This window comes from Dermatophagoides pteronyssinus, unplaced genomic scaffold, assembly GCF_027571235.1.
Source record: "Dermatophagoides pteronyssinus isolate colony J.1.1.1.1 unplaced genomic scaffold, Derpt_VIB-CSIC_2022.12 sq0004, whole genome shotgun sequence".
Lineage (NCBI taxonomy): Eukaryota > Metazoa > Arthropoda > Arachnida > Sarcoptiformes > Pyroglyphidae > Dermatophagoides > Dermatophagoides pteronyssinus.
The window spans coordinates 2,246,481-2,257,490 of NW_027461528.1; the positions used below are offsets into that span (position 1 = coordinate 2,246,481).

At 27.8% G+C, this 11,010-nt stretch overlaps 4 protein-coding genes, 1 long non-coding RNA gene and 1 pseudogene across 17 annotated transcripts; 3 read left to right on the forward strand and 3 right to left on the reverse strand.

The window, feature by feature from the left end:
- The first annotated feature begins 787 nt into the window (after positions 1–787).
- LOC142644907 (uncharacterized) lies at positions 788–3,493 on the forward strand. Of its 3 annotated transcripts, XR_012846095.1 has the most exons (4): positions 788–1,315; positions 1,571–1,605; positions 1,692–1,790; positions 1,844–3,493. It is a non-coding gene; the product is annotated as an uncharacterized LOC142644907 (long non-coding RNA). The 3 variants fall into 3 exon arrangements; XR_012846093.1 differs by having other exon boundaries at positions 1,571–1,790; XR_012846094.1 differs by lacking the exon at positions 788–1,315 and having other exon boundaries at positions 1,444–1,605.
- Positions 2,240–3,506, reverse strand: LOC113798529 (uncharacterized). The gene is made up of 2 exons (XM_027349084.2): positions 3,192–3,506; positions 2,240–3,124 (listed from the first exon to the last, which is right to left on the reverse strand). The coding sequence occupies exons 1-2, from the start codon at positions 3,383–3,385 to the stop codon at positions 2,374–2,376; spliced, it is 945 nt and encodes a 314-aa protein (XP_027204885.2). The 5' UTR covers positions 3,386–3,506; the 3' UTR covers positions 2,240–2,373.
- Positions 3,507–3,614: 108 nt separating this feature from the next.
- On the reverse strand, positions 3,615–7,253 carry LOC113798703 (membrane-associated progesterone receptor component 1-like). Of its 11 annotated transcripts, none has more exons than XM_027349272.2 (3): positions 6,925–7,253; positions 5,243–5,431; positions 3,615–5,154 (listed from the first exon to the last, which is right to left on the reverse strand). In XM_027349272.2, exons 2-3 carry the CDS (start codon positions 5,406–5,408, stop codon positions 4,490–4,492), a joined length of 831 nt encoding a protein of 276 aa, XP_027205073.2. In that variant the 5' UTR covers positions 5,409–5,431; positions 6,925–7,253; the 3' UTR covers positions 3,615–4,489. The 11 variants fall into 11 exon arrangements, with proteins under 11 accessions (XP_027205073.2, XP_075675713.1, XP_075675706.1 ...); XM_075819598.1 differs by lacking the exon at positions 6,925–7,253 and adding an exon at positions 6,751–6,765; XM_075819591.1 differs by lacking the exon at positions 6,925–7,253 and adding an exon at positions 6,334–6,706.
- Positions 7,254–7,647: 394 nt separating this feature from the next.
- On the forward strand, positions 7,648–8,608 carry LOC113798704 (pseudouridine-5'-phosphatase pseudogene; annotated as a pseudogene).
- A 33-nt stretch (positions 8,609–8,641) lies between these two features.
- On the forward strand, positions 8,642–9,950 carry LOC113798702 (galactose mutarotase). The gene has a single exon (XM_027349267.2). The coding sequence runs from the start codon at positions 8,712–8,714 to the stop codon at positions 9,819–9,821; it is 1,110 nt and encodes a 369-aa protein (XP_027205068.2). The 5' UTR covers positions 8,642–8,711; the 3' UTR covers positions 9,822–9,950.
- A 9-nt stretch (positions 9,951–9,959) lies between these two features.
- LOC113798705 (ADP-ribosylation factor-like protein 6) lies at positions 9,960–11,000 on the reverse strand. The gene has a single exon (XM_075819600.1). It carries the CDS (start codon positions 10,808–10,810, stop codon positions 9,983–9,985), a length of 828 nt encoding a protein of 275 aa, XP_075675715.1. The 5' UTR covers positions 10,811–11,000; the 3' UTR covers positions 9,960–9,982.
- Between the last annotated feature and the right edge of the window lie 10 nt (positions 11,001–11,010).

Genomic DNA, 11,010 nt, shown 5'->3' on the forward strand with positions numbered 1-11,010 from the left:
AATTTATTGATAAATTAAAGTGAAATGTTTAAACAAAACAACATTTCATTTCGTTTGAAACATTTTTTTTTTTTTTATTTTATTACAAAAAACCCTTATACCTAAAAAAATAAGGGTAAAAAACAAAAACAATCCAGAAAAAAAAAAATAAAAAAAAAATAAAAAATACAATGAGTTAAAATATTTGCACATAGAGATAAATAGTAAGAAGATATTGTGTAAATTTATTTCTTTTTTCACCGTAAATTTTATTGAGAGAAACAATCAACACTGTCCAATCGGATTTTTTGCTGTTTTGTTTTTGTTTTTGTTCTTTTGTTTCTTGTTCAATAAAGTTGTGGATATATTAGACAAATAGATGAAATGATGATGGAAATTTAGTCAATAACATTCAATGACTCTTGTATCGCTAATGATGATGATGATCATAAATGACAATAACGGTGAAGAGTGGCAACAAGAGAAAGAGAGACGTCATAAATTCATCATAACGACAACGACGATGATCTTTTCTCCATCGATAAAAAAAGAAAAGAAATTTTCGTTTGTATAAAGAAAATGGTCGATTCAATGGAAAAAGAAAGAAAGAAATAGATAGATTTTTAATGGGATGATAATTGTCATTAATATTTTACATACAGACATTTGAGGAATCAACTACAAAAAAAAAGATCCGGGAAAAACAATGATTGTAAAAAAAAGAAAAGAAAAACATTATTAAATCAAATTGAGAAAAAGTCAAAGAAGAATCTCATCATTTTTAACAATTTGACTTTGGTGTTTTTAATCTATCGATGATTGTTGGGTTGTTGTTGTTTTAAAATGTATTAAAATGAGGAAACAAAAAATTATATTCGAATCGATTGTTTTTGATATCGATTATATCGATCATGATAGTGTTCGACCGGATATGAATGTTTTATGTTCGAAGAATTATTCATCAATATTGTGGTCATTTATCATTATTCTCACTGATTTTTCAGCTAAAATAAAATATAGTCAAGTTGATGACAAAAGATAATAATATTCAAACGATACTTCAATGATGATTCTCGAATAGATTTTTGTTGAAAAAACAATAATAATCCTTAAAGTTGTGTTTGTCATACCATGATTTTTAATTATATTTTTTTTTTCAATGATTTCTGTTTGAAGTTGTTTTTTTTTCGGCATAATTTCATATACACAGAGACTAAGATTTTAATCAGTCGATTGTTTGTTTGTTTGCTTGTTGTGTTTTTGATGTTTAGCAAGAATTTCATTTTCAAATTATTTGAAGAGAGATGATAATCATATTTTTCAAAAAGTTTTAATGGTAAGTTTAAGTATACATTTCTTCATTTTTTCGGTGATAACGATAATGATTTTCAAGGTTTTTACATCAAAAATAAAAATAGAAAGTGACCACTTGTTTAGCGTGAATTTTTTTGGGAGGAATGATAATCATTTTCGATGAAAATTTTCATTATACATTCAATTTAGTTATCGAAATTGTCACACAATAATCATTCACACTTTTATTTTTTTTTCTTTTTACCGTTTCCAATTAATCTCAAACATCACCAATAAGATAATGAAAAAAGAAATGTTGTTGGCACGCAAAATGTACATTCAATATTTCCGAATGATTCTCCTGAAAAAAAACATTAATAATGAAATTGATATGTTTTTTGTTTTTCATTTACATAAAGGTCATATACATAATTATTATTAGCAGCTATAATATCTTTCACATAATTTTCAATTTCATACGACAACCCAAAAAAAATGATTGATTCCATAATTAACTTGTAAGTTATTTTTTTATGATTAACCTGAATGGCCATATAATTTTAATATAAAGAGTTTTTTCTAGCTTTAACGATGACAAAATTTTACGACGACATAAAGGATATCAATGTTAAAATTTTCACAATTCAAGATTAAATGATGATAATAATTAAAAGTAAAAGTGAATATTATTATTTGAATGAAATGAAATAATTACATATATAGTTGATCATCATAAACATAACCAAAAAAAAAAAAGAAAGTAATAATAATGTTATTGAACATGTTTTCGCGGTTCCTATCCAAGGTTAATTGAGTTTCAAATGAATCAAAATGAATGATTTTTCTTTGGAATTTTTTTTCTCTTTTTTTTTATAGTTAGATAATCTTCCTATTCCTATAGCCAATTTGGATAGAATTTATTTAGAAATTTTATTTTTCAAATCATTTAACAACGACAATAACAACATTGAATCAAATACATTTTAATTTAATCCTGAGGTATTCAAAATATAAAATTGTGAATGAAGATTAATGAATTTTTAGAAAAAAAATTGATTGTATTTTTTTGTTTTGTTTCATTATTTGATAATGATTAATTAATTATCGATGATAACGGCCCATGCCACGATGAAAATTTTCTCGTGTCGAATGGTGGCGTGGTGGTCCATCATATGAATGATATCCATAATCGACAAAGGGTACAGGTGGACCAGGTGGACATGTGGCTATTCGATCATTATAATATGGTCCTGGTGGTGGGGCATGAACAGATTGTGGGGGTAAAGGTGGATCAGTATATTGATGTCCATATTGTGGAGGTGGTAAATATGGTGGATGCTCATAACGAGAAGGATGAGAATCATACATTGGCGGTTGAGGTGGTGCTACCACTGGAGGCACTATTACATTATCATTGTAATGATGATCATTTGATAATCCAGATCTTGGATATGGTTGCATCGATGGAGGTGGTATCGTAGGAGGATATTGTTCCGGATATTCATCATATCTATCATGATGACGATTACCATAACGATGACGATCATCAACTAAATCTCTACCAAAATATGGATTATAATTAGAATCTGAATCATAATGACGACGATAATGACGTAATCGAGTCAAAATTTTTTCACGATCTTTTTTAGAATTTTTAAATTGTCTAACGATCGTTTGCCGTTCTTCGTGCTGTTTACTGGATTGAAATTGATCAAGAAACTTTTTATTTTTATCGCATTCTCGTTCAAATGTTTCAAGAGAATCTAGATAACGATAATAGTATGATCTGGATGATAATTTTGGTAAAAGACTTAAACGACGACCATGTAAACAGATTCCGTGCATCATTGCTCTTTATAGGAAAAAAAATTACAAACATTAATGACCACCCAAACAAATTTGAAATTAAAAAAACTTACAAAGCATATGCAACCGATTCTGGTTCGGTATAACCTATAAAAGCAAAATCACGTTTAAGAACAACATTATTGATTGGTCCAAAATTGGAGAATAATTCTTCCAATAATTCTTTGGTTGTTAAATCGGGATCAAAATTACGAACGACCAATGTTCGTTCTTCAAGTTTTTGAAAACTTTTATCTTTTTCAGTCATCGAAAAAAAATGTTTCGTTATTATTTACAAAATGAATTTTGAAACAAAACAAAACAAAATAAAAATCTAATTAATCAGCAAAAACCAAAAATCTAAAATAAAAAAACACAAGTTTTCCATCGATATTTATCGAACCTTGAAAACAAATAACCGCTCAAATACAATGTTTATTTTCAAGTACAGCCATCTATTGATTGATTAAAGTAAAAAAAAATGTTTTTTGAATCAATTTAAAAAAAAAAAATCTGATTTATTGATTTTTATTATTTGAAAAAAAAATTACATTTATTTAACAAAAATTCAATTGAAAAAAAATTTTGGCCCAAATCATCATGTAATATATCCAGCGTATGGTTTGTGTGTGTGTGTGTGTTATTATAAATTTTACATTTTACAATTACGTATGAAATGTGTTTGTGTGTGTGTTTGTGTGTGTTTGTAAAAAATAAAATTTAAGTTTTCACAAAATTATCATTTTGTCATATAAGCTGTGGTATATTTATATATAGGTGTGAGTGTTTGTTTGTTTGTTTTGTGTTGTTTGAAAATAAAATTGAACAAAACATTCAAATTCTTATATATTCACAATAAATCATTAATGTAATATTTTTTTGTTGGTTGATGAAAAAAAATAATAAACAAACAAATGATAATCATATGGTATGTTGTTGTAATAAACGTATAAATTGTGATGATTTGGAAGCAATCGAGGAAAAAAAAAACAAAACACAAAAGAAAAAAATCTGAATTTTAAAAGTATAAATCTGTTCTGTAGCGAATGATCGAATCATTCATTGATTTTTTCAATCAAAAAAAAAAAAAAATTTTACTTGGTGAAAAAATCAAAAATCTTGCCGGAAGTATTCGTTCGTTCGTTTGTTTTTTTTTCTTGTTGTGTTTTATGATGCTGTGTAAAAAAAATGCAAGAATAAATCTGTCAATGTTGATTATAGATGGTTACGAATGTCCATCTTGAATTATGTCGTTTAATAATGATGATGATGATGATGAGACAAAAATGATGGTTGATGATTATCAGAATCAAAAATGTCAATTTTTATGGACAGTTTGTTTCTTTTGTTACGTTTTTTTTTCTTTCTGTTTTCAATTATCAGTATCATTTTTTGCTGCTGTTTCAATCACTTCAATATCATCGGATGATTCGGACAATTTCTTTCCATCATCACCACTATCATTTTTTTTGTGTTTGGCATCCATAAATGAAACTTTTTTACTTGTATTACCCATATTACCATTAGTTGATTCTTGTTCACTACTATTGATAACTTCGATTTCATCATCATCGGTCGTTGATGAATGTTGTTGTTTATCATTTTTCATTGATGATTTTTTTTGTTTTTCGCCACCAATATCGATATCTTCTTCAAAATCAGCACGTTCTAATATCTCTTCTTTGGATCGTACTAAACGTCCAATATAATCATATCTTTCTTGAAATTGTTCATTCCATTCCATAACAGATGATAATTGATTTGAATCTAAATCAGTAATATCATCCCATTCATCTTTAACTGCACTCAAATCAAATAAAGCCAATGCACGACTTGCATCACGACCGGCTAATGGTGAATAAGCACCACCAGGACCATAATATTCATGTCCTTTTGTACAATCATAAACACGACCTAATATAGCAAGACATATACGTTTATCTGGTCCGGTTCCATCATAACGTCGTAATTCATCTAATGTCATATCATGTTTAGGTAATGGATCAGGTAATCGAAATCTTTCACCATCATCGTTTCCTGTTTCTAGCCAAAAATGAAAAATTTTAGTAAACATTTTAAAAATAAAATTCAAAAATAAAATTATTAAAAACAAAAATAACAATATTTTTTTTCTTTCCGAATAATTTATACAAAGCATAAACAATCAAAATGGCCAATAATGTATTGGTAATATTAAGTACATCGATTGCTGAACCATTTTGTTCTTGTTGTTGTTGATGTTTTTGTTGAGTTTGTTCAGATTTAATATCGGCTTTCGATTTGGTTGACATTTTTTACAATGTTTTTATTCGAACTATATTTTGAAAAACAATAAAAAAAAAGTTCAGACAAGAAAATAATTAAAAATGTTTCCCGATTTATCGAGTGAATTTTATAATTTACAAAAATTGTTATGAAAATAAACAAACAGAAAAAATATGATGAAGGAGAAAGGAAAATAATCTCAAACAACCAGCCAGTAAGAAACCTGGTTATTATTGATAATTTTTGTTTTCAGTTGATAATCGTCAGTTTTTTTATCATTTCATTTTTTTGTTGTCAAATTATCATTCACAAACAGCAAAGAAAATAATCTATAGATGATAATCTTATCCAGAAAAAAACGACTTTTTTTTACTTGCTTATCAATAATGTTTTCTATGCATTTGTTCATGTAGAAAGTATAATTCAAGAAAATGAAAGCATGAAAATTCAAATTGATTAGCAACTAATGATGAAAAAAAAGTAACAGGAAAAAAAGGTCATCAACAAAGAAAAAAACAAACTGAAATTGATTCAGAGAAAAAAAAACAAATAAATTTCTTTTTTTTTAACCAAACAATTCCTCAAACACAAACAAATTTGAATCGAACAAATTTTCCTCATCTGTTCTGAATGGACAAAACAAAAACGAAAAGTTTCGAATTGAAGGAAATTTTTCATTTCCAGAAAAAAGCCTGGAAAATTTTTCTTTCAACTTTTTTTCAGGTACATCGATAGTTCAAAATGTTGTGCATCGATATCGATGATAGTAGTGTCTATGTGTGAACAACAAGTTAAATGACAACAGCAATGTGATCATCATTATCATCATCATCATTATCATTATCATCGGAAAAAATTAAGATATACAGGGATAGAGGGTGGTGGTGGCTGATGAAGAAAATGAATATTTTTTTCAGTGTTTTTTTGTTTTGTTTTGTCGAAAAAACATACATACCATTTATAATTGATGATTATAGGATAAAATTTTACAGTTAAAGGATTTTGATTGAACAGACAGAAAAAAAATTCAGTAACAACAACAACAACAACAAAATCAATAAAAAATCAATAAAATTCAAATAAAATCGAATGATTCGTATCAAATATAAACGTTGCCACAGTTTTTCATGAAATATTTTTATAGATTTTTGGTTGTTATTTAAATGATCAAAAAAAAATATTTTTCCTATCAACATCGATCTGATCAATAAAGTACAAACATCATTTGTAAAGAAAACAAAAATGTTGTTGGTTTGTTTGTGGCGGAAAAATAAGCAATTAACTGGAATTTTGAACAATTTTGCTGTTAATTTTAGATCAAATATCGATTTATAAAATTGTAATAGAGAAACAAAAATTAATACACACAAACGACAACATATAGCAGCAGCAGCAATATTAATGATTATGATGATGATGATGATAGCTGCTAAAATCAAAATGACAAATCATTCAATAAAGAGAGTGATGAGCGATAATTATTTTACAACAACGAAAAAAAATCTATGAATAATGTTTTTTTGTTAGGAAAAAAATGCATACATTTCATATATGATGAATGAATTGAGTGAAAAAATTGGTCTCGATTTTTTTCAACAATAATGGTTATAATCATGAAGAATTACGATGATAATGATGAAATTTTATTGAAGAAGAATCAGTTGATAATGTCAATAATCGTGCATCCAAATCATCTTAGTAAAAAAAATTACAAAGATTAAATATTTTGTCTTTAAAATGCCAAATATCAACAATAACAATAACAACAAAATGCTTGCCCAAATGGAATATGCGCAATAAGAAATAAATAGTGAAGTGAAAAAAAAATCGAATGTATCACACATTTAATCCGCGAAAAGGGATACCATTTTTTTTTCTCTCTCTCTCTCTTCACTTCCCAATTTCTCAATGATGATGATTGATTTTTTTTTTATATTAATCACAGTGTGAGAGACAGGGGGATAATCATCATTTCCAACAATAACATGCGTAATACAGTGTTGTTTTGGTATAATTTTTTTAGTTGACAATTTACATTTGGGCAAGATTGATCAAATTTTTGAATAATCGTTTGTAAATCTGATAAAGATTATTCTCAAATTCGAATATAATCTCATTACGAAAGATATGTCAAAGTTTTTGATTGATTAATAAATGTCAAATTAGAAAGCGAAAAATCGAAGTTTTCCTGTATTTTATTGAATACAATTTCTATATCTACAATGATGATATCATTTAGGTGGAAAGAGCATATTTTATCATTTCATTCATAAAAGTTTGAATTTTTTTCCCAAATCAACAAGTTTTCAAATTTTTCAATTTTAATTTTTGTTCAAAAGAAATTATTTTTGTTGGATATATTTGTGTTTCGATTTCGATTATAAAATAATGGAACAACAAACATCATCACATCAAATAACTCATGTAATTTTTGATATGGATGGACTTATACTTGATACGGAAACATTATATGCAAAAGCATATAAAAATGTTCTTGGTAATTATGGAAAAGAATATACATTAGATTTGAAAATTAAAATTATGGGTCGTTCTGGTTTGGAGGGTGCTGAAATTATTATCAATGAATGTCAATTACCATTGTCGGTGGATGAATTTGTAGCCAAAATGACCATTGAACATGAAAAAGTTTTTGGTGGTCATGTACCAGTGATGCCCGGCGCTGAACGTTTAATTCGTCATCTTTATGATCATCGAATTCCCATCGCAATTGCAACCAGTAGTAAACGTTATACATTTGATTTAAAAACCAAAGAACATGGTGATCTATTCAAATTATTTGATCATATTGTTATTGCAAGTGAAGATCCTGAAATAACTGCGGGTAAACCTGATCCACAAACATTTTTAGTTTGTGCTAGTCGTTTTCGACCACCACCAACCAAAATGACATCGGTGCTTGTATTTGAAGATTCAACAAACGGTGTACGAGCAGCAAATGCAGCTGGTATGATATCTGTTTGGATACCTGAACCACAAATTCGATCAAAACAACAGATTGATGCTCATTATACATTGAATTCCTTATTGGATTTCAACCCGGAACAATTTGCTTTACCACCATTTTCTTCCAATCATTGATGTTTTCGTGTAAAGAAATATCTATAGATTTTTTTTAATATTTATTATTTATAGAAATAATGCATTGTTTTTCCAAATTTTTATCTTTTCTTTTAAATGAAATAAATTGATTTTTGTTTTTTGTTTACTGTCGTTGTAGTTGTGGGTGGTTTCTATGAATTATTTTTGTGAAAGTTTTCTTCCTTATCATAATTTACTCAATAAATTCGATTTAGTGAACAAACAAAACAATGCCAATCGAAAAAACAATATTCCATGATGGTGGTGATAATGATAATGTTGTTACATTATATTCATTGACCAATGGACGTTTAATGGTTAAAATTATTGATTATGGTGCAACAATAGTACAGATAAAATATCCCGATAATAATCATATTGAACGTGATTTAGTTCTTGGTTTCGATGATATTTTTGGCTATAAATCAAAATTAAATCCATATTTTGGTTCAACAATTGGCCGTTTTGCCAATCGAATTGCAAATGGAACGTTTTGTTTAGATGGACAACAATATCATCTATATCGAAATAATGGTGAAAATAGTTTACATGGTGGTAAAATTGGATTCGATAAACGACAATGGAAACTTTCAAATGAAACAGATTATTCAATAACATTAATGTATCGATCATTTGATGGTGAAGAAGGTTATCCAGGAACATTGATTATTAAAGTTCGTTTCGAAATAACTGATTCGGATGAATTACAAATCGAATATGAAGCTAAACTTGAACAACAAGATTCAACAAATGTTGACAAAACAATTGTTTCATTGACAAATCATTCATATTTTAATTTGAATGGATGTTATGATCAAAATTCGACAAAAATTCTTGATCATCAAATTTGTCTATATGCTCAAGATTATCTTGAGATTGACGATAATCTAATTCCTACTGGTCGTATATTATCGGTGAAAGATACTGTCATGGAATTTCCCAAACAACCATTGCGAACAATTGGCGAACGTAACTTTTCATATGATCATTGTTATGTACTAATCAATGATTCTAATGAATGGGATTTAAAAACAAAACGACCATTACGATTAGCTGCCGAAGCTTATTCGGAAAAAACTGGAATAAAAATGTCATTTATGACTGATGAACCGGCATTTCAATTCTATATTGGTGGTTTCATATCGGACAAAGGATTACAAACAAAAAAATCACAATCATCCGAATTTTTATCATTGGGAAAAAATTCTGGTTTCTGTTTCGAAGCACAACGTTTTCCCAATGCTATCAATCATGATAGCTGGCGTAATCAGGTTATATTAACCGCAAACGATATCTATACACAAAAAACTGTTTATAAATTTAATTTAGCTAATGTTTGAACTCTTTTTTTCTGGTTTTAATTTGTACGATTTCAAATTTTCTTTAAAGAAAAAAAATTAAGAAAAATTCAATTGCACACTTAATGACAAAAATTTTCCGAATAAATATGAGATGCTGAAAAAATTGAAGGATTTTTTTCCTAACCAATCTAGCCATCGTTTTATTTCAATGTTTGTTGTTGTTGATTCGATGATTGATTATTTGAATTCTGTAGTTTTTTATTGTTTGCCAATTGTACTAATAACCAATCGATACCTTCCTGTACACCATCACCGGTCAATGCATTCGATGATTGTACATGCCATTGTTTATGTGGTAATTGATGTAGACCTAATGTTTGACAAATTTTTACCGTTGATAATGCTTCTTTAAGATCCATTTTATTTGCAAAAAATAAAATCGGTATATCCGGTTTTGATAATGATTGACGAATATCATTATCATTACCATTATTTATTGATTCATTTGGATTTTTCGATGATTCACGATCATCATTATTTTTGTTCGATTCACCATCACCATCACCATCAACATCATTATCATCGAGATCATTTTTTTCACCATTCATTTGATTATTACCATTATTGTTGTTGTTGATATTTTTATTTTCCAAAACAACTTGCTGATGTTTGAGTAACATTTCCAATTCATCACGTGCAACAACTAAACGTAATGCATCAGTAGAATCGACAACAAAAATAATACCTTCAACACTATCATAATAATGTTCCCATAGATTACGATAACGACCTTGGCCAGACATATCGAATGCTGTTAATGTAATACCAGAACGATTACGTTCAATACCGGATAAACGTTCAACAGTATAACCAACGGTTGGTACAATTTCTTCTACTTGATCTTCTTTACGTTTCAAATAATTCAATATGGTTGATTTACCCGAATTATCTAAACCAACAACTAAAACATTAGCTTCACGACGTTTTAGTCCAAGAATGGTTAAAAATCTGCCAAAAAACGATGACATCTTTGCTTTGTTGATAAGATGAATTGATGATGATCAAATCAAAACAAAAAGAATCAAACAAATTTCAATAATGACACACACACACACAACAACAACAACAACAACAAGGAAATCCAATAGAATTACCAATGATTCATGAACAAAACAAAAAAAAACACGATAACCAACAAACAATAACTATGAACGAAGAGAATACATTT

Excerpts from the sequence above, each read along its gene's own strand:
- LOC113798529 (XM_027349084.2), bottom strand. The coding sequence starts at position 3,385 with ATGACTGAAAAAGATAAAAGTTTTCAAAAACTTGAAGAACGAACATTG. Across the intron at positions 3,125-3,191 it reads GAATCGGTTGCATATGCTTT|AGCAATGATGCACGGAATCT; the intron begins GTAAGTTTTTTT and ends TTTCCTATAAAG.
- LOC113798702 (XM_027349267.2), top strand. The coding sequence starts at position 8,712 with ATGCCAATCGAAAAAACAATATTCCATGATGGTGGTGATAATGATAAT.
- LOC113798705 (XM_075819600.1), bottom strand. The coding sequence starts at position 10,810 with ATGTCATCGTTTTTTGGCAGATTTTTAACCATTCTTGGACTAAAACGT.
- LOC113798703 (XM_027349272.2), bottom strand. The coding sequence starts at position 5,408 with ATGTCAACCAAATCGAAAGCCGATATTAAATCTGAACAAACTCAACAA. Across the intron at positions 5,155-5,242 it reads ATTATTCGGAAAGAAAAAAA|GAAACGATGATGGTGAAAGA; the intron begins ATATTGTTATTT and ends GGCTAGAAACAG.